We start from the raw sequence: 20,209 nt of genomic DNA, 5'->3' as shown, positions 1-20,209 counted from the left end.
TAATTCACACATGAAAGCGTCATGAATTACACGGTATACTTTGGGTATGTATTAAAACACTTGCGCCCATTCCCAGAGTTTGTCTGGGATGTGATCATCAATTGGATAAGGTTGATTGATTAAGAAACAACGCGGTGACAAGTCAGCCGCACCGGGAGCGCTGCTTATTTCCTGGGTGTGACGATGTTAATGGGTATTATTGGACACACTTTCAATCCGCTTTCAAAGTTCAGACAGCTCCATCATTGATTTTCTCAGTGGTTACGGGGTTGATTGATAGGAAGTGGGATGGAGTTAGATATGGTGCCGTCCACGGAAGAACCCCCTCCTGCTGATCATTGCTGTGCTGTTCTGTCCCGGGCCTATGAGACGGTTTAGTGGGCCACTTGACAAATGACGGGTAGATCACGGTGCCTTTGCTGTATTTGTTGCTTCCTGCATCGCCTAGCGAAAGGAAGTCGAGGTGCACCCTTCAGGTTCCCGCCTCCTACGCTTCAGCCCCACACAAGACAGTCGGTTTTAACCGTACCCAGCGGATCTACTTTGTGGAGCGTAAGGGAGCTGTCAGTCATGCAGCAAAGCAACCCATGAACAAGTTAGGCGTACGGCGCTACACAGCGCGTCTTTCAGAATGTCGGTCTAGCCATCAGAAGTGGCCATGCTTGTTCCCTGCTGCTTGCATCCCCCCTGGGAGGAGATCTATTGAGTTCGTTCGCCTGATTATGCCAAGCATGCGGTGTTAAGACGAGAAGTTCTTGAGGACTGAGCGGGAAACGTCACAAAAGCTCACGCAAGTCGGAGTACTTGCATCTGTAGCGAGACTGGCTCGTCCCTGGCTAAACCTGGGGCGAACGAGGGAATGCGTTAGCCGAGTGGCGCCGGATGAGCGAAAGGAACCAAACATGATATCGTACATCGACGTCAAATCCGATACTAAGTCCAAGACTTAGGCATTCCTATAATGTGGTCGTCCTCGGAATGATGCATGAAGTGACGGCACGCAAAGCTTGTTTAGAAGAAGCGAGATGATATTGGTATGGAGGCTGACGGAAGCACAAACAGACAATCGGCCAAAGGTCCGACGCACTACGAATTCGAATTCTCACACATGAGACGTAGAATACGAATAGTCCACCGTTGGTACAACGATGTTGAGTGGGGGGTGTCTACTGCTCGGCTGCGGCTGCGGAGTGGGTTGCTGTATCATTTCGAGAGATTATTGTCACTGGGCGGGTGGGTTGAATCTAGCGGCGTGGAACGGAGCCTGGGGTCGAACCAAAGTATTGTTAATCTAACGGCAGAGGAAGCACTGGGCGGCGGCATAGGAGGGACCTTTGACATGTCATAACGCAGAGGTAACGAAGCGTCAAATGCCAACGATCCCGCAGCGCTTTGCCATAAATATCCACCGGACCTACACAGAGCGAGTGTACAAAGAACGATCGCCGTGAAAGGTGCGCGAGGCGAGGTGCCACGGTTAGCCTCGGAAACCCTCGAGCTGGCTATATGAGCAGATAGGGCGTCGACAAGCACGTGTCGCTGTCCTCGTTGGGCGGAAATTCTGTAACAAGTATTCACGGCCCATCCACGCGGGCGGTATTTTGCGCCTTTCGCGAGGAAACTCGGAGAATCGTGTAGCAAGTACCCTGACAATGATTCCCTAGGGTAGAGATTCAGCAATTTCGTCCGAACTCTGTACTTCGTCAGGAGAACGTACATAGCAGGACATGGCCTGGCAAAACTACTTTCGCGGCTGTGACTATGGCTGCTAATGGGTCTATCACCGAGGTCGTTGCACGGTGCTGTCTCCCTACAAGCGTGGTGTAGCGTACGGTATCCCGTGAACGTTCTATTTGGCCACAAGGAGGTTAGCTAATGCTCGAATATCTCCCGGATCCTCTCAGGGCAGGGCCAGAGGTGGATACCATACCGGCAGACGGCAAGAGAGATGACTGGACAACAGAGTCTGATGCCTCTGCTAGTGGGTGGCATCGTGCTACGCTGCGCTCGGCACTCCGCGAAGGGCGTTTCGACATTTGTCATACTGTGTAATTTATTCTGGAGCGGGTGGCGAGGCAGTTACGTGGCGTTGCATGCCTGGCAGTAAGAGCCGGGAGATTTTAGAAGCTAACTTCACGCATATGTGAGCACATAGCAAGGACTCTGAATGGAGTTTCAGCGGTGAAATGTGTGCCCTCACCAGTAGTCTCCATTCTGGATAGACCCGCAGTCTGGGAAGTAAGTTGCGTAACGGCACAGACTCCGACTAAACCTACCATACGCTGAGGAGGAATCGTGGTACGGGCCGGCCATTCACTGAGAGGGCAACATGGATCTAGCGCAAGACAAGCGATATGCCTGGACCGTCCAATTGATGGAGCGATAGCCTTACAAAGGCTCGAACGAGCTTTGCGAAAGTTTATTGCGTCTTCCGATTGGATAGGCGCATGATTCGCAGCGTGTAAAGACGCAGGGAGTTGCAGTCCCGCGGCCAGAAGTTTCTGGATGTCCAAATACGATCTAATGAGTTATCAATACATTTTTTAGAAGAAACTCTCACACCATGACGACCGCTGAAGCTCTAGAAGGCGGAATTGCGCGCGCCACCGTAGAAGCTTTACTTGAGCATAGCTAAGCTTGCGCCGAAACCTAAACAATGAGCCTCTGCTGCGATCAACGCGAACCCAGGGCGACCGAACAGCTGTCAACCAATCGTTGGGATTGTTAGAGTCAAGGGCGCGCACAACCGCTCGCGTATGAGCTGGGTACATTTCGCGGAGGTGCGGATGAGGTGGGTGGTGCGACTACCGTGCTATTTGTTATCCTTTAAACGTCAGAAAATACGACCCACTGTGAACCCGATTTCCAATGGACATAAGTTGAGTGTAAAGGCACACCATGAGTTTGACTTCCGTACCTTTTTACAGCAAACATACAAATTTAAGCGACTGCACAACAAAATTGATCATTGCTGTTGGTGAATTCACCGAATCAGGGACATTAAAGGATTTGGAAAGGTGCACGATCACGTGATGTCATCGTTGCAACGTGACTGAGGACTTTGGCGTCTGTTCAACAGAAACAGCTACTACGAGCGCAATCTCCTTCACCCTTCGCGATGGCCGCCATTGCTTCATCTTCTCGCCCGGCCTGGCAAACTGAGGAGCTTCAAGAAGAATGGATTGAGGACACCGAAGAAGACGACCTCAGAGATGATTTCCTTTCAGCCAACCGAAGTCAATCTATATCATTTACAGCACCTCTCGCCACAACTATCGTCACGAATCACTCTTTGAACGAGACCACACCCTCCAGAAGCGCGGCAGGCACATTTCTGATTAGGGAAGATGTACAGGCGGAACCGTTCTTGCCAAAGACGCCAGGTCGCCATAAGAAGGGCTTGATTAAGGACTTTTTTACACCACTACCGTTGGAACGAATGTTCGAACCCCCGTCACCTCCAGCTGAGGAAGACCGACCTGCGGAACTCTCGCCAAACCATCAGGACCCCGGGGAGAATGACGGGACACCGGAATCACAGCCTGGTTTAAAGGACTTAGAGGGTCGTCCTTTTACTTTTGCGATGTCGAGGAGCGGGTCTCTAAGGCCGCAGGGCAACGGTAGCGGTGCGTTCCCTCAGGCTCAGAGCACGCCCAATCCACCGCCGTCGACTAAGCCTGTAGCACCAATGACCGACCCTCGCCTCCGTCTCTTCCAATTCCAGTACGATACATTTACTCGCGAACACCTTTCAGCAATGGTCGACTCTATCGCGATCAACTCACCTTCAGGCCAAACGGGGTCTAGCCGCGATCAATCCCCTGTTCTTCGTCTTCCACGCGTGGCGGAGGCTGCGGGGGACCGGGATACATTGGCGCGTATGCGGAGCGCAAAACGTATCAAGTTGAGCCCGCGTAGCGACTTCTATGGCGAGGATGCAGGCGAGGATGCGATAATCGCACGTCCGAAGCCCATAGGCCGCGACTATGTTGGGGAATCGCAATCGTTAATGCAGAAGATTAAGCAGGCTCGCGACTTTTCCACCATCTCCACAGAAGCGAGCGCACAACATAGCCCTGCAGGGACCGTAATCGAACATCCTTCTAATCCTGTCGATGTCACCAATGTAGAGAGTGGTAGAGGTCCGTCACGCCCTTTTAGTTATGCTGATTTGCTCAAGGCATATCCATAGCCGACGCCAACCGACTTGGCTTACCCGAAGCCGGTAGCAGCAACTCATCTGCGACTGGGAGCAGTATCAACTCGCGGAGCGGCTCTGCGTATCGAGAGCAGGCTGAGGCGTTAATGGCCCAGATTAGGGGTGACGTGAAGAGCCAGAAACGGCTCTTCTCCGGAGACACCGACACAACGACCTTCACTGCGCCTTTCGAGTCTTCAGTCGACACTATTCAAACACAGTTAACCCAGAGGACCGGCAAGGACCCTGCGAGAGAAGGCTCTCTTCGTCATCAACGGATAGCGTCTTCTAATTCAACTGGTTCAACTCGCTCGAAGCCCAGAAATTCTCCTCGACGGGTTTCCAATCCTATTTCGAAGGCGTCCTCTTCAAGGACGATCTCGAACCTGGCAGATGGTGTCGCGGATATGAACCTTCGAAATTCCCGCAATACAGCAATTGTAGTGACCATCACACCACCGACTACTATTCTACATCCTAGCGAAGCTGCTGCCCTAGCTACTCGGGCCCCCGCGGCGTATCCCGCATATTCCATTCGATCTGCCACAAATGACGATCTGAACCGCTTCGTCTCATCAAGCACAACGGCCTCAGGCACGACGATAACCTCTGGGACAGCGGCTTCTTCATTCGTGAAGCATGCGGGCCCTGCACAAATACGAACAATCGCTCCCCAGGACTTGCCCACGCTCCCCGACAAGGTGGGCAAGATGGTGTACGACAAAGTCTTAATGAAATGGGTGAAGAATCCGGCGTTTGAAGCGTCGACAGGCCCAGGGGCTTTTGCTTCCTTGCACGACGCGGAAGGGGAGAGCGAGGACCCCTTCCGAGATATCGACAGCCTGGACGATTCTAGAGCAAGGGACCAGCCTGACCTCTCGAGACGAACTGCTGCCACTGATATTGACGAGGTTATGAGTAGGATCGAGGAGGTGTCGGAGGTTGACGAGGAAGAAGCTGAACTGACGAGCTTCTCCTTCGACGATCCTACGGCGGGCATTGTCCCAGTTATGACCGGCGTTGAGACAGAAGGATCCGACGGTGGAGATTATGACGAGAGCACGGATTCAGCCGACGAACAGGAGGAGAATGCTGTTGTGCCGAACGAAGTGTCTGGTGATGGCTTCGAGACCGAAGATGAGTTACGTCCGACGGAGGCATCTTTGGCCGAAGCCGAGTCAGATTTGCGCTACTCAATTGAGTCATTGTCCATCGTCGCTGTCGTAGTAAGCCCTCAGAGGCGGTCGACCGGCCCTGCGCAAGCTTCGACCCCGAGAGTCCGTTCCGTGTTGAAAAGCGCCACGGCTACGCCAGTCTCTGTCATGAAGGATTCCAGCCGCCATAGGACACCAGCAAATAAACATCGGCATCGCAGATCAGTGAGCTTCTCTGACGGAAAGAGGGACGGCCCTATTCGTGGGTTGAGCAGAACAATGGAGGACTCTCTCTCACTAGCGAGCAGCAGTGGGGCTAGCGAAAACAACACCATCAGGGACGCCGGTCACACTACCCCTGGCTTTGTACCGTCTGCGCGGTCAAAGCGCATCGCAGACCTGGTGGAAAACCTCGAATCGGATTCCGGTAAGCGTGACTGATTACTTCCGAACCATACATTGCTGAGCTTGAGAATTCCGATTGCTAGGTTCTGAGAATAATGAATCTCCAACGAAGACTTCTACTTCAGAACGTCCTGATGAACTTCAGCCACTGACCTCACGGGACCCGAATAGTGCCGCAGGATCCATCACCTCGAGGGGGAACGATTCTCGCAGGGTATCTTCAAGGTCCAGCAAGCATGCTGTACTATCACCGACGAGATCATATCGCGGAATCCCCACTACCACTGGGAATGCGACTTTCCTCACGGAGTGTTCTTTCGGAGTAGCTCATGACCGCTTGGTCCAGGTCATCACCGATGTGCAGCCGTTTGAACCACACTGGGAGGAACTCAGCCACATTGATTTATCGGAGAAGAAAATCGAGAGTGTGGCGAGGCTCAAGGAGTTTCTTCCCCACTTGGATTCATTGAGCTTGTGGGTTCTATTACGTACTTCTTCTGTTTGCTTCCGCCGCTGACCATTTTTCTTTGATTATCTTCGTCAACATTTAGGAATTCGAATCAGCTTTCTTGGCTCAGTGGAGTGCCTAGCAGTGTGAGGACATTATCTGTCTCGTCAAACAGGTTTGCCTGCTTCTCTTTAATGAATCACGACCCTTGTCTGATCTTCCCACCCCTGTTACCTCAGTCTCACCGCGTTGTCTTCCTTTGGTCACCTGCTCAATTTGGAGAACCTCGACATCAGCAAGAATGATATCGACTCGTTGCGCCGTAAGTTGCATCCAACTTTGGCTCAATCTGCGCTAATAAAGGAATGCGGGACGCGCTGATTTATTAGAGCTGAGCTGCTTGCGACATCTTCGGGAACTGCGGGCTGATGCGAATAAGATTGGTAGCATCGATGGCCTCGAGCGAATGGATGGCCTAGTGAAGCTAAGTTTGCAAGGCAATCTCATTCAAGCCGTTGATCTAGCCCAATGTCGATGGTAAGTGAGCGTGCCACCCCACCCAATCTTTCTTCCCCCATTTTCACACACACGCTTCACGCTTCCTAATTGCCGGGCTGCATTTTCCCTATCCCCTCGTTTCCCGGGCTTTCCTTGGTCGTTTTCCATCGAACGAGAGCCGGACTAATGCTCACGTACCCTTGTTCTGATTTAGGACGAGGCTGGAAATGTTGAACCTAAGCCAAAATCACCTAGATAACATCTCGGGGCTGGCGTCACTACCTTCGCTGATTGCCTTGAATGTAGGTGTGTGTGTATTTCCTATTCCTCTGTTTATTTCATATGGTTCCGCTGGCTGCGCGTGTTCTCGTATCGTGGGTGGTCCACTCATTTACACACACACGCATGTTGGCGAGTAGTCTGCGGATAGAATACCGGATCTGATCCCATTGTTGATGATAATACTAACATTCATTGACAGACAGTAACGATTTAACCCGCCTGGAGTTTACCGCCAGCATGCCCAAGCTACGGATACTCCGCGCGAGCCATAATCGGCTCCAGGAGTTGGACGTAGGACTCATAATGAATCTCAGGACGCTTTATGCGGATGGGAATGTTCTTGGCGGTGGCGGGGAGGGAGGGAGGGCACGTGGTGGTCCCAGCAGTGGGAGAGCAGGAAGCGAGGGAGGCAAGTTGCAGAACCTCGATAGATTGGCGAAGCTGGAGAATCTGAGTTTGAGGAATCAGAGTGGGGGCGCGCTGTGAGTATTCCGAGATTTTTGCCCCGTTGGTTTGCCGTGGTATTTTCCATTACGGCGGGGCGGTGGCGGTGTGATTCGGTGGCTGACCGTGTCAACAGTGGTCTGCGACCTCGGGATATACGAGATGTCAAACGGCTATACCTCTCTGGTATGTCGAATCTACCCGTGTATGCAATGTTTTTGTTGATCAGCCGGTACATCTCTCAGGCAACCCTCTCCCTACATCATTCTTCTCTACATCAACTACACCATTCTATAATCTGCTATACCTCGAGGTCGCGGGATGTCGCATTTCCTCCCTCCCGCCGACCGTATCGTCCCTCTTCCCCAACTTGAGGGTGTTGAATTTGAACTATAACTTTTTGGATGAGGCCGATGTCTGTGCACTGCTGGGTGGGGTCAACGCCCCGGCTGCTGGTTCGAATTCTGCCGGCTATTCCAATGGTTTGGGTAGGCTGCGAAAGTTGATGATCGTCGGCTCCAGGGTAAGGAGCATGAAGAAGGTTGTGGGGTTGCTCTCGCGGCTTAGAGAGGTGGAGCTCCTGGACTTCAGGTGAGAGTCTCCCTTCCTTGATTTGCGTGGTGACGCATTCTGTTTCATCACTCAACTCTGGTCATGGTACATCTGCTGATCGGGGAACTTGTATTGGTTCTTTTATCCAGGATGAACCCATGTACACTAGGGTGGTATCTGCCTTTGCTGGTGAAGGATATACCCGGCGCGCTGCAACCTTCGAAGACTTCCTCTTCCTCTTCCGAGCCAGCGACGTCAAACTCAAATGGAGCTGAATCCCGGCCGCGCGACACTTGGCAAGAGCTTGACACTAAATTCCGGCGGGATCTCCCCGATGACGCCTACATCGGTCGATTAGCGTATAGAGGGCTTGTCATGCGAGCTTGTGGCGGCATAAGGATGTTGGACGGCGTCGAGGTTACGGAGAAGGAGAGGAAGAAGGCCATGGGTGTTCTGAAGGGGATTGGGGCGAGGAAGCGAGATGGAGGGACGGGGGGCGCGGCGGGAAAGGATTAGTGCCCGCTGGCGCTGGACGTTCAACGGATACCTCCCGGAGTGGGGGCGGGAGCGAAAGCTCAGGATGTCGATGAGAATCGAGTTTACGGCATTCGGGATACAAAGATCTAGTTTTGTTGTTTTTATTTTTGTCATGTCGTGCTGTCGTAACATTATATTTCTGCATTCGAATGGGGTAATTTGGTGCGCTCTTTTCGTACGAAAGGACGAATTTACGTCCTGATATGGATGCGCGGAGATTGCCGGCGTACTACACTGTTACGTAATGTGTCGTCGTTATCTCTGCGGCGACATATCGAGGACTTGCATTAATATGTCCCCCATGATTTCTCTTCGAATCAGCTGTTGATAAATTGGACAACGGAGGATCGAGGGATCGAAGTGGGCCCTTTGCCAACAAAGCAACGAAGGATCGAACTTTGGAGGAGGGAATTTAAACATGAAACACTTGGGTGGTCGCGAGATACACTGCCTCTTTGGTGCGGGTGCTATGAACTATGATGAGATTTTCATGTGTAGGAGACGGCGCTAGGAGGAGAGGTAGCGCCGTACGATGCGATCCTCAGCCAGCAGGAGAGCTTACATTGCCGTTCGCATAGGATTTACCATCACAATTATGGCGTTAATTAAAGCGATAAATATCTAAGTAGAATACAGCAGCAGAGAAGAACTCCGCGCAATCGTCGGAACTTTAATCGTTTGAGCAGAGTGTTGGGCCCAAAAGTGGAGATGCGTGCCTGGGAGAGCGAGATCTGGGTCCCACCGAGTTCGTCCTTTTTTGCGCGTGCAGGGTCGCCCGAAACTGCAAAGCGAGAAGGGCAAGCGTAATATAGCCTTATAAGGCAGGTGTAGATGCGAATCTGAAGCCGATCGAAGTTTGTGGCCGGGGGAGAAGCCGGGCGAATATCTGCGCAGAAAATTCGTGTATTTTACTGGGGGGAGGTGGACGAGTCGACGGCGGGGAGTGGGGGGGAGAATGGGCAAGGAAAGAGGGAGGAGAATATTTTGTGGGCATTTCTGTGGGTATATGGATATATCAGGGGAATTGCAACCGATAGATTGGATTTTATGATTAAAAAAAGATGTGATTGAGTTCCATATATGGGAGATTATAATTAAAAGGTGAATATATATCGTATAAGGGAAGGAGGTGGGGCTGAACGAACGACCGAAAACCCCCTCCGAGATGATAGAGCAAAAAACGACTGAACTGAACACTTATAATGTCGCCCAGTTGCAATTCGCTTTGTGAGTCGACCACTCTGTCACCTGTCATCCCTTCCAACGCTAATTTATTTTCAACACAGGGCGGACTCAAAGTGCGACGCGCTGGGAAACTTTGTACAAGACCTCTCTCCGTCCAACTCTCCTCCTCTCATCTCCCTTGTCCATCCGCCCCCATCGTCCACGCCGGCGACAACGGGCCTCTCATCGCTGCACGGCACGACGACCATCGATTACGACTCCAGGAGGATGTCCAGTTCCGCTACTTCAGCAGCGGACACAGACTCTTCAAGCATGATGAGCAACAAGCGTCCCTTGACCCCCTCCGACGACTCCCCCGATCCCAAGAGGCAGAGGGACGACGCCGACGGTGATGTAGACGGCGTTAAGGTGCAGCTTCCATCCATATTCACCTCGTTCGAGGACTCCCAGACATCCCCGTCGTTGCTGCCCTCCACCTTCAGGTTGGAGGCAAGCAGGAGAGCGTCGCTGCCCACGTTGAGCTCGTCGTCTGTCAGGCATGCGCCGTACCCACCCACTTCGCTCCGACAGGCATACGCCCCCTCATCGACGCCGTCGTCGACGTTTTCATCATATACATTCCCCCCTACGGAAGACCATGGGCACAAACCCCGTCCGGGACGCTTATCCACCGATTTGCACCTCAACTTGGGCAGTACTCCGCCGACGCCATTCGATTCGCCGTATCCGAATGCCTCGTCGTCGTCGTCCACCTCAGCAACGACGCCTTCCACGCATTTTGATTCACCTTTGGCCGGCGACTATCAGCAACATAATAGACATCATCAGGGTCTTTCGCCCTACATGAGCACAAGCGCCGATCAGTCTGACAGCTGGAATAATCCCTCTGGTTCAGGAATAATCCGACCCAGCTCGACTCCGGGCCAGCTCAGCTCGTCTTCCTCGTCCTCCACCAGTCCCTCTCTGTTAAATAAATACCAACTCGACAGTCTCCGCCACTCCTCATTCGGTGCTGCTCCCCAGTACAACAATCCCCAGTACAGCAACCACCAGCAACAGCATCAGATGTTCGCAGGTTCAGCACGCATCTCGGGCCAACTCGACCGACGCTCGAGTGGGATAAAATCAGACTGGTCCTTCCCCGCCCCCGATGGCGGCGCTCATTCTACTCCCCATTCACCATCCCGCTCCCCGCCCTCTATCCCCATCCCGCCCCACCACAATCTCCTCCCCAACCACCCCACATCCCCGATGCCCTCCTCCTCGCCCAACAACACCTCATCCCTCGTCGATCGTCCCACCCGCAAGCGCGGCAAACTCCCCAAGGAGACAACGGACTATCTCAAGGCATGGCTCCACCGCCACTCAGATCACCCATACCCCAGCGAGGAAGAGAAGAAGCAGCTCTGTGGCGCCACAGGGCTGAGCATGTCCCAGGTCTCGAATTGGATGATCAACGTGAGTATATCCGCTACCCTTTTTCGTAAAGTACACGGTTGTTAATATGGGGATTTCGATAGGCTCGTCGCCGCATCCTAGCGCCAGCACACCGTGCGTCTTCTGGGCCAACAACGACCGCGCCTTTCCCGCCTATCCGCGCGTCGATGTCCTCTTTGTCCTCGAATTCCCCGCATTCGGCTCACCCCCACCACCTCTCGTCGTCGCCCTACCCCCTCCTTCATTCCGGTATGAACTCGGGATTGCACCCACACTACTCGAACGCAGGGATGAACATGGGTGGATTCGATCCCCTTGTCAGGAGAGCATCAATGCCTGCCGACACGCTTCAGCTATACCACCCCATGACTCTGCAGTCGCTGCCCAGTACTCCCACCCACCATCACCCATCTCATCTACACGACTCACCCCCTCCTCAGCATCACCAACATTCCTCGCACCCTTCCCCCCATCACCAACAGCAGCAGCAACAGTATGGCGGAGGCTACCACCAGCAGCAGGAGTACAATAATTCCCGGGGCGGATCGGCTTATGGAACGCCACAATGAATCTGAATCTGATTCGGAATCCGAGCAAGCTAATAATGCATGTACGACGTATCGAAAGCAAGTGGTTCGCACAACCTTCAAAAGTCTGCTTTCTCCCTCTGTTTGATATACCCCCATCCTCGCGCCGATTACCACTTGCTCCCACTACCAACAACAACGACAACGACAACTGTGCTCTACTCTACATTATACGTAATATAAATACACACCGGACTTTCTCTCTTCCTTTTTCTGTGTCTATTTCTCTCTGTGTCTCGCTTCTCGATTCTTCTATTCATGTTGACATCTGTGTTCGATCTTTGCGAAGCTCTTTCATCCATTATAACGATTTGTCTTTGACACACGATCTCGCTGCTGCTGCTGCAATTTTTAACATGTAATGCTGCTTTTCGTTCGCTCGATGCCCTTTTAACGCTCCAGCATCGCTCGTTCCTTCTACCTTGCTTGCTTGATGCTTGACACTTACTGTCTACTTGTGCTTGCTCGTTCAATCGCTTGACGCCCATTAATTTTTCTCCCTCCTCGCCAAAATCCACAACACATGAACACACCAACGCACACTATAACCGTAACTTATCGTAGTACCACCACCGTTTCACCGTAATCACACGCATGTATGTATGCTATGTATGTATGGGTCCTGAATAAACGATTGCATTCCGCCAGCCCGACCGCTTTGCAGTTGACTTGAACACTATTCGTGTGCATTTCGACTTATGGAGATGCACCGTAATATATGGGACCACGTTGAGCGCTAGCGTTGTTGATGCGTTGATATATGATATGAGGGTGATAAACTACCTACCTCAAACGTCCTGGGCCCCAACAACTAGGGTACCCTGATGGTATGAGCATCAGCGTATTAAATTCGTATTATGGGTACTCGTATCCGTAATCGCAATCGTTCCATCTTTTCATGATATTTGATATGGATATATTGCACTTACGCTTACTCCCATACCTCGTATACTCGACTCATACTCATATGCATAGCATAGTCTATTTTTCCCATCAGGATACCAAGTATAACTCTACACTTATACATATATACACTCTTACCATTCTAGCAGTGCGCAGCTCAACGTGCATTCACCGCATTCACCGCGAATCATGGACATAAATTGCACCGAAGTCCGATTGGACATATGGGACTTCGACGGATATGGGCGCAGGCGTTGCTCGACCACCGGGCTTCCACATCAAGGGTGCTAGTAGGCGATCGCGCCTATTAGGGGAGAGTAGTTTAGCGCCCGGGCGCTCAGGGGCTAGGAGGGCGGTGATTGAGTGGGCGACGGAGCACGGAGCACGGAGAAATGCTGGGCAACGGAATCAGCAATGTCGTTAGGCGAGTCGGCGACGGGACGCGTCCGACCCAGCGAGTGAGTTCTTCCCATGCGAACACTGCGTGCATGAGGACCTTCGATTAATTTTCAGCGCTTGTATCGGGTGCAGTGATGATAGGGGCCGATATCGATCAACAACATAGACTCAGACTCGAAAATGCGTCGTCTGTGTGAAGCCAGAGCGCCGTGGCTGCCTCTAAATGACTTTATTTTCACGTTCCATACTTGTGGATCTGAGAAATCGACTTGCGACTACTGAATATACCGACGCCGACTCCCCGATTTAGAGTTGTACGCCCGACACATTGTAGCTACCGATCCTGACCCCGACGTCTCTCGGGGTGCTGGCCGAGGCTCGTCCTTGGGGCGAGCCATAAGGTATACAGCAATGGAGTGAAGTTTTCATCCATCTCACGGCGTGAGCTCATCGTGAACTCCCCGACCCCAATATAGAGTGATCCGTCGGACGGCGTCCAATCCTGCCAAGTACGCACCAATAATAGTTACCCTCGGGGCACACCATAGAAGACCATAGAGGTTCCGCTAAATTAAATGCCAAACATACGCGCCTTCAACAAAAGCATGTATGTTCTTTCGAGAAATTCGATGGAGGATTGGAGTTCCAATTTGATCATCATGAGCTTGAATGAGTCGCCAACCAGTTCGTGTTCGTGTAAAGTCAATCAACCGAGTTTCGACGGCGTTTGCCAAGTTGCTTTATTCCAATCTATCATCGTGATCCCGCATCCTCGCTCGGCGCCGCTGGACAGGTATCTCGGAGGCATATGTATGTGTATGTTACGATGTTACGAGGGTGTGTTACTATGCGATCGCCGTATGTGCTAATTCTGAAGCGACTCGCTCACTTTCATCCGAAGTCCGTACGTACAAACTACGCTTACGAAGTACACAAATTCGGAACGGCTGCGACTTCCAAGAAATGATGCATGATGCATTCGAGTGATGCGGTGCACTTGAATGTTCTGTTTTTTTTTCTTCTTGAAATGGTGAATGTTGGAGTCTGGTTTCTACTAACCAAACTGCGGCCCTTCCACGCTTCAAGTCTGATGCAATTAGCTACTGAAGACGTACATCTACGCCTTGGGCATACGGTTGGCGGATTTTGGGGAGGTCTTGTTTAAGGGTGGTGAGCGATGGAAGTCGGAATACAGGCTAGAAGATCTTAAGGTCCTTCGAGCCTAACATACCCCATCCTCGTGGCGATGGACTTAAAGACTCGGATCGATTATGTCAGATCATCATGTTGTGGACCTGGTGTAACCGTGTATGTCCTGGACTCCTATGCAATGGATACAGGAGCTATATGTCGCCAGGAGCAGGAACTGACTCTGAAACATAAATACACACCTCCTACAACTACGCACCTTATAAGATAGTCGAAACGCGAAAAATGCGGTCTAGGAGGAAGTAATCAACCCGTGAAAAAAATGGAACACGCGTAGGTGGTCAAACATGAAGACATTGATAAACATTGTATAAACAGGCAAACATAACATGATGGTCGTGACTCTGATGAATCGGAATCGAATCAGGTAGATGTGTTGCAGGGAGGCAGCGTTCATACTTGGAACTTTCAGGTCCTTCAGGTAGATTTCAGGGCTTGCTCGCGTCCTTCCGGTGGCGGATGGCGGAGATCGCACAGATGAATTATGGGGTAAGTGGAGGTGGTGTGGCTGATTCCATAACTTGGGTTCAAAATTGGATTAGTTCGTGAGTGATAGCGCTCCGGGATGAAGATGAGTGCACGCTCTGGAGTCTCTCGTCTATGGCAGTGCTGTCAACATTGTGCAGTGTAGTAGCTAAAGCTGAAATCCATTGGGCGCTAAATAGGTTGAACTGATATTCCCGTGCCTAATGATGCATGATGTCGGTGGCTGTAGAAAGAGGCTCAGCCACCTCAGTTAATCAGATTTTTGCTGTATTTTGGAACGCTTGATGCACTCTCGATTCAATAATTCACACTGCATTAGACCTTCGTACATCGGGGCATAGGTAACGCCTACACAGCAGGGTGCCTAGGCCTATCAGTAAATCGATGCAGTGATGCATCAATGGATCAGTTGAATGGAAGGACTACCATTTTTGCCTGATGGGAGTAGGATGGCCAGTGCGGCGACGACGACCACGGAAGAGAACAGCGGTACAAATGGAATCGAGACTCTGCGGGGCCATGGGAAATCTCGGCATTATCTATCTTCGACTCGGAGGCGGGCTTCGATTTCTTTGATCTAATCACTGGCGGTCATAATCAAGTCATCGTGGGGGGCGAAGAACCAGAGCGTGGACGGAGCATTGCATTGCGTACGACCATGAGGTGAACGAGAAACTTTGGGGAGTTTGGGACCGACGAAACGTATCATATTAGTATCACAAAATTTTATTTGAATTGGATGATGCGCGAATATGCAAATGTTCGGAGGGTCAGTCGATGAACGGAGATGTTCCGAAGCTCCAATGTGCCTTCCAAGTCGCAATGTAGCTGAACTATTCGGAGGAAGGCCCGAATCATCGTCGGATTGCCTGAGTAGCGGAAGGTACATGGAAGCTGAAGGGTCAAGCAACTTTAGACGTTTGCTCGATTCAATTCAGTGCTCCTTTGTATATACAAGGTCATGTTTGTTTACGGACCTGGCGTTCAGGCCAATCATCATTGTATCAGGGATACAGGGTTGGCGCTGAGATAGTAGGTAGGTCCAGGGTCGTGGACAATGAAAGAAAGCGTCAGAATGTCAAAGCGTCGGAGATCCAATAGCCTGATGCAATATGTCTTTATGCAATTCAGCATTTGAGCCGAGCCGAGCATCGATCCTATGATATACGGTGTACCATTTTATCGGACCTGCCTGCGTGCGCTGCGTGGAAGCCGCGGAGCAGGCTGGCTGAAGGGCTGGCATGGGCTGGCACGGAGAAAGAAAGAACGGAAAGTGTACTGTATACCCGCCGATTGCCAGTATATTGTCGAGGCCTAGCCTGGCGAAAATGGGAGACGGATTTGGACAATGTTGCAGGCAAATCAACTTCATTTCTCGGTGCGTAGGTCGAGTCGAGTCATTTGATGCGTGATGAGAATGCTAATTTGTGGAGATCGGCTAGGTGAATATTACAATACCCTAGCCAGGGTTTCTTTGTTCGCCTTGAGGGTGTAGCCTACATATCCGTACTGGCAAGCGAAGCTACCGAGGTTTTACGTTAGAAAGTTGCAGCATCCGACAGGAAATTTAGCAGCGCGCACCTACAAAGATTACAGAGCCTTGCGAAGTCAACGTCTTTGCGTCGCTGGGACCGAGTCGATCAGGGTCAAAGCCGCCACCGTTCAAATGATACACCGACGGATTGAATACGTCGCACTACCGGCGCCACAGCCCTACGGCCCCGCTGCTAAGGTAAAACACGCGCTGCTAAGTCGTTAGACCCTTAGTAAGTTAGCGTAATGTTAACAACGAGCCCCGACATTCGTAACTACTAAGTAAGCAACTGTCTGGAATGAATTCGCTGGCAACGATAGAAGAGCGTGATACTTCCTGGACCCTTCGAGTGCCCCGAGACCTTGGAGATATGATGAACTGAATGGTGCAACCCATCATTAGCCACGGGCTGTTAACTTACACGATCCTGTCGGTGCGGCATCTGTTAAACGCAGCGAAGTCGTAACGGTGGCTAGAGCCATCATTTCAAAACATGCCGACGCTAAATCCAGACCCACCCGACTGCTAATTCAATACGGGTAAGTGAAAGCGGGTCATCGGGAATCGGCGGCATTGTCCCTTAGCAGGGGACTGGTGAAGGTTTACTGCAAGTGCTGTGCAAGTGAACCGACAATTGAACCGTTAAGTAACGGTCTAATGGGAGTATGTACGTACTGACATATACGCTTACGAGTGTTACGAGCTAGACACACAGCGTGCACCTCAAAAGTCAGCTCTCGACGGTGTCTTCAAAGTGATCAGCGACCGGTGTCATTTGGAAACTTCTGCTGTTGTTGCGTAAATTTCGTCCGTTAACGGGCCAAAGTTGATACGCAGTGTGTGCACCGACGTGTACCATGTAGACGGCCAAATAGGGGAGTTCGGTTGGATTCCACGGAAGCAAAATTAGCGCCGCATTAATACATCGCCTAAAGCCCCTTCGACAGGCGGCTGTGTCTTTGTTCTGATTGATGGTGTTTGAACATGAGAAGAAGACATTGGTTGGCGCTTTTCCTTAGGTTTTGGAGTGGTGCGTGGCTGAGGATAGCGTCGGAGATGCTACAAGCAGGGAATTAAATCGCGGGATCGTTAAATTGAGGGCCTAGGTCAAACCTGGCTTGGGAATGGTGATTTGCCGCAGCTGCCAGAGTACACCAATCGATATCTCTTCCATTAAGACGCACGTCAAAGTTTGCGAAACTAGATAAGCCAAACACATGTTCATCTTCCGTTCTGTGATCCAGCCCAGCCCGGCGGAATGGCGACATCTGTCGTTGTGTCGTGTATTGTGGGTGCCAGCAGGTATATTCCAAACCCAATGCGCGCCGTCGATTAAATCATCCAGAATGTGGGCCAACCGAAGACAGGATATCCAGAACCCTAGAACCAAGAGGAGAGCCACCTGGCCTTGACGCCGGAGATATGCTGCCTAGATGATGCCGTAGACGTAGAGTGTAAAAGAGTCGCGTTAGTGTACTTCTCTCAGTCCAGAACACTGCGCGGAGGATTTTACTTGCCTCCTGGTCAGCGTCAGCCTCGAAGGACGTATTCCTACTGAGTAGATCACATATAGGGTCCAGACTCAAGCCAGAGGAAGCATTAGTCTTGGAAGAGACTGTTGCATAGATGGGAAGCTATTCTGCCAGCAACCTGAGAAGGAGTCCAACCTCAAGTCGCCGTCAACTTAGAAGTAGGGTGCGAGCCTATGGAGAGTCGAGCGTCGAAACGATAGCGTGAGGCACGTAGTCGGCACGGGTCGGCACCGAGCGTCTAATCTTCCCGCTAGGTTGAGTCACGCTCCTTCCGATTTATTCAGTCACGCAGTAATTTTCGCTGCAGCGGAATTCAATCTTACAACTTACTTCTTACCATATTCTCCAACTACTCATATCAGGAGTCGACACAATTGCGACTTTACCAAAGAAGCCCGAGACGTTGAGCTTGGACATCGAGAAGGTGCTCGCAAACCAGTCTAATTCTCCGAACTAGGTGGCTCAATATCATGGAAAGATACCGATGTCCTCCTCCTCTGAACCATCGCTTACACAACTGGCAGCATTCTTGCATAGTCCGTTTGCGAAGTCGCTGCTTGAATCCCACCCAAACAATCTACGGGAGCCGCATTCTATTTGGGCTAGGTGGTGGGAGTGGTCTAAATCTCATTCAAGATGGATGTCCATTGCAAAATACTATGCGGCGCCTTATTGGACTGATTCCATCCCGCAAGAAATTACGGATCTCATTGACGTCCTGAAGTCTATGGAAATGCCACGCTCGCCGATCTCTATTCCAGGATTGAACGATACCGTACGGCCTGGACGCACTCGTCTTGGTTCTGGCATGTCGCCTAAGAAGACTCACGAAGTCGACCGCATGACAGCTTATGTCCAAAGTCTAGTGGATTCGCTTCACCTTCCTGGAGATGCGAAGCCCTACTTTGTCGATGTAGGCGCTGGCCAAGTTGTTCCCGCTCCCTACGATTGGTGATTGGTGATCTTACGGTTTCTTCTAGGGCTATTTAACTCGGAACCTCTGCATCCATTTCAACTCGCACGTACTAGCGCTAGATGCTGATCGTAGCCAAACAAAAGGCGCCGAAATCCGCGAACAGAAGATCATGGGCAAGAAGTTCAGGCGTCATCCCAGTGATGATGACAGCAATGCCATAGAAGCTGGCACTATCACTCATCAGACTGTCCACGTAGACGCCCACTCTTTAGCCGAGGTGATAGACAGCTGGGTATCTGGTCTGCCTGAACCAAAGTCGTTATCGCCGATTCCAGTACTTTTGGTGGCGCTTCATGCTTGTGGTTCTCTCACACCCGACACGTTGCGAGCATTTATAGGAGCAAAGGACGGCGATGGCACCGCACGTATCAATGGAGTTTCGACAGGAAAGACCTGGTATTTTGCAGCGGCTGTCGTTGTCGGATGTTGTTACAACCTTCTACGAGCTGAAGGTAGGCATTCTTCTGTCAGGTTACGTCCGTTCCACTGTATCACGAGGCTGCAAGTGACTTCAACGGCTGCGCCCGAGAGAGATACACGCTTGATATTACTCTTCTTGATAGAATTTGGAACGTGCAAAGAGGCTGTGTTGCGAAACAAATCTAACCTTGGGGAGTCACTAGATTTCCCACTGTCCCAGACCCTTTCGAACTCCACGTTCACCGACCTACCACCGTCTGCATACCATCTCGCCACACAGATTCCGTCACATTGGTTTGATAATGATAGGTCGTCTACTTCGACCGCGCTTTCAGTGCGCAAGGTTGTGTGGAGAGCGTTGCTGGGACATGCAATCGCGGATCCTGGGCTGGCCCTTCCGGCCCCCGAAGTCAGTGGGCAAGCGCAGAGCGGGTTAGGGTCCAATGGAAAAGACACCGGCTCAACCGACAGACTCGTCAACGGCGGCGACAATGCCGCATGCGTAACTTTCAATAGAACAGGGGCAGGAACAATCACACAGCGTAAGCCCGCAGAGGATGGCGAGGACGAAAGTACGGGCTCCAATCCGGTCATGCGGCGGCTTGGTCGTCTAGCGGATTCTGCTTACCGGGATTGGGATACGTTCCTCCTTAAAGTCGGCGAGAAGCTGGGAATATCAGTACAATCTTCGTTGGCGGCGACTCAAAATGACGGGGGATGCAAGTCCCAATCATTGCCCACTGCGACTCAACTTGAAACGCTGCACGTCCTGCGCTGCTTGCTGGGCCCCGCCGTAGAGACCCTCATCGCGCGAGATCGCATCCAGTGGGTTGTGGATGAATTAGCGAAGGTGGCTAGGGATGGAAATGGTTTTGATGACAATCTAACTGTTCAATGCATCAATCTATTCGATCAAGGAAGCGGCAGCGGAAGAAACACGGCAATTGTCATTGCGCCATCTAGTGCCTTGCCATCATGTAGCTGACGGTTGCTAGTTGATGAACCATTGAATTGCGTATCTGA

At 51.5% G+C, this 20,209-nt stretch overlaps 3 protein-coding genes across 3 annotated transcripts; all 3 read left to right on the top strand.

Annotated features, from left to right (window-relative positions):
• Positions 1 to 3,118: 3,118 nt before the first annotated feature.
• On the top strand, positions 3,119 to 8,497 carry PC9H_011105 (uncharacterized protein; the record flags this gene model as incomplete). Its single annotated transcript, XM_036780590.1, has 11 exons — positions 3,119 to 4,142; positions 4,193 to 5,779; positions 5,841 to 6,231; positions 6,309 to 6,380; positions 6,445 to 6,527; positions 6,595 to 6,742; positions 6,918 to 7,009; positions 7,185 to 7,467; positions 7,566 to 7,615; positions 7,675 to 8,020; positions 8,131 to 8,497. 11 exons carry the CDS (start codon positions 3,119 to 3,121, stop codon positions 8,495 to 8,497), a joined length of 4,443 nt encoding a protein of 1,480 aa, XP_036627973.1.
• A 1,186-nt stretch (positions 8,498 to 9,683) lies between these two features.
• Positions 9,684 to 11,709, top strand: PC9H_011104 (uncharacterized protein; the record flags this gene model as incomplete). Its single annotated transcript, XM_036780589.1, has 3 exons — positions 9,684 to 9,745; positions 9,805 to 11,161; positions 11,224 to 11,709. 3 exons carry the CDS (start codon positions 9,684 to 9,686, stop codon positions 11,707 to 11,709), a joined length of 1,905 nt encoding a protein of 634 aa, XP_036627972.1.
• Positions 11,710 to 18,274: 6,565 nt separating this feature from the next.
• PC9H_011103 (uncharacterized protein) lies at positions 18,275 to 20,171 on the top strand (the record flags this gene model as incomplete). Its single annotated transcript, XM_036780588.1, has 3 exons — positions 18,275 to 18,718; positions 18,771 to 19,218; positions 19,390 to 20,171. The coding sequence occupies 3 exons, from the start codon at positions 18,275 to 18,277 to the stop codon at positions 20,169 to 20,171; spliced, it is 1,674 nt and encodes a 557-aa protein (XP_036627971.1).
• Positions 20,172 to 20,209: the final 38 nt, after the last annotated feature.

This window comes from Pleurotus ostreatus (assembly GCF_014466165.1).
Source record: "Pleurotus ostreatus strain PC9 chromosome Unknown scaffold_8, whole genome shotgun sequence".
Taxonomy (NCBI): Eukaryota; Fungi; Basidiomycota; class Agaricomycetes; order Agaricales; family Pleurotaceae; genus Pleurotus; species Pleurotus ostreatus.
Note: the sequence above shows the minus strand (reverse complement) of the source record. Positions and strands in the feature narration are given on the sequence as shown.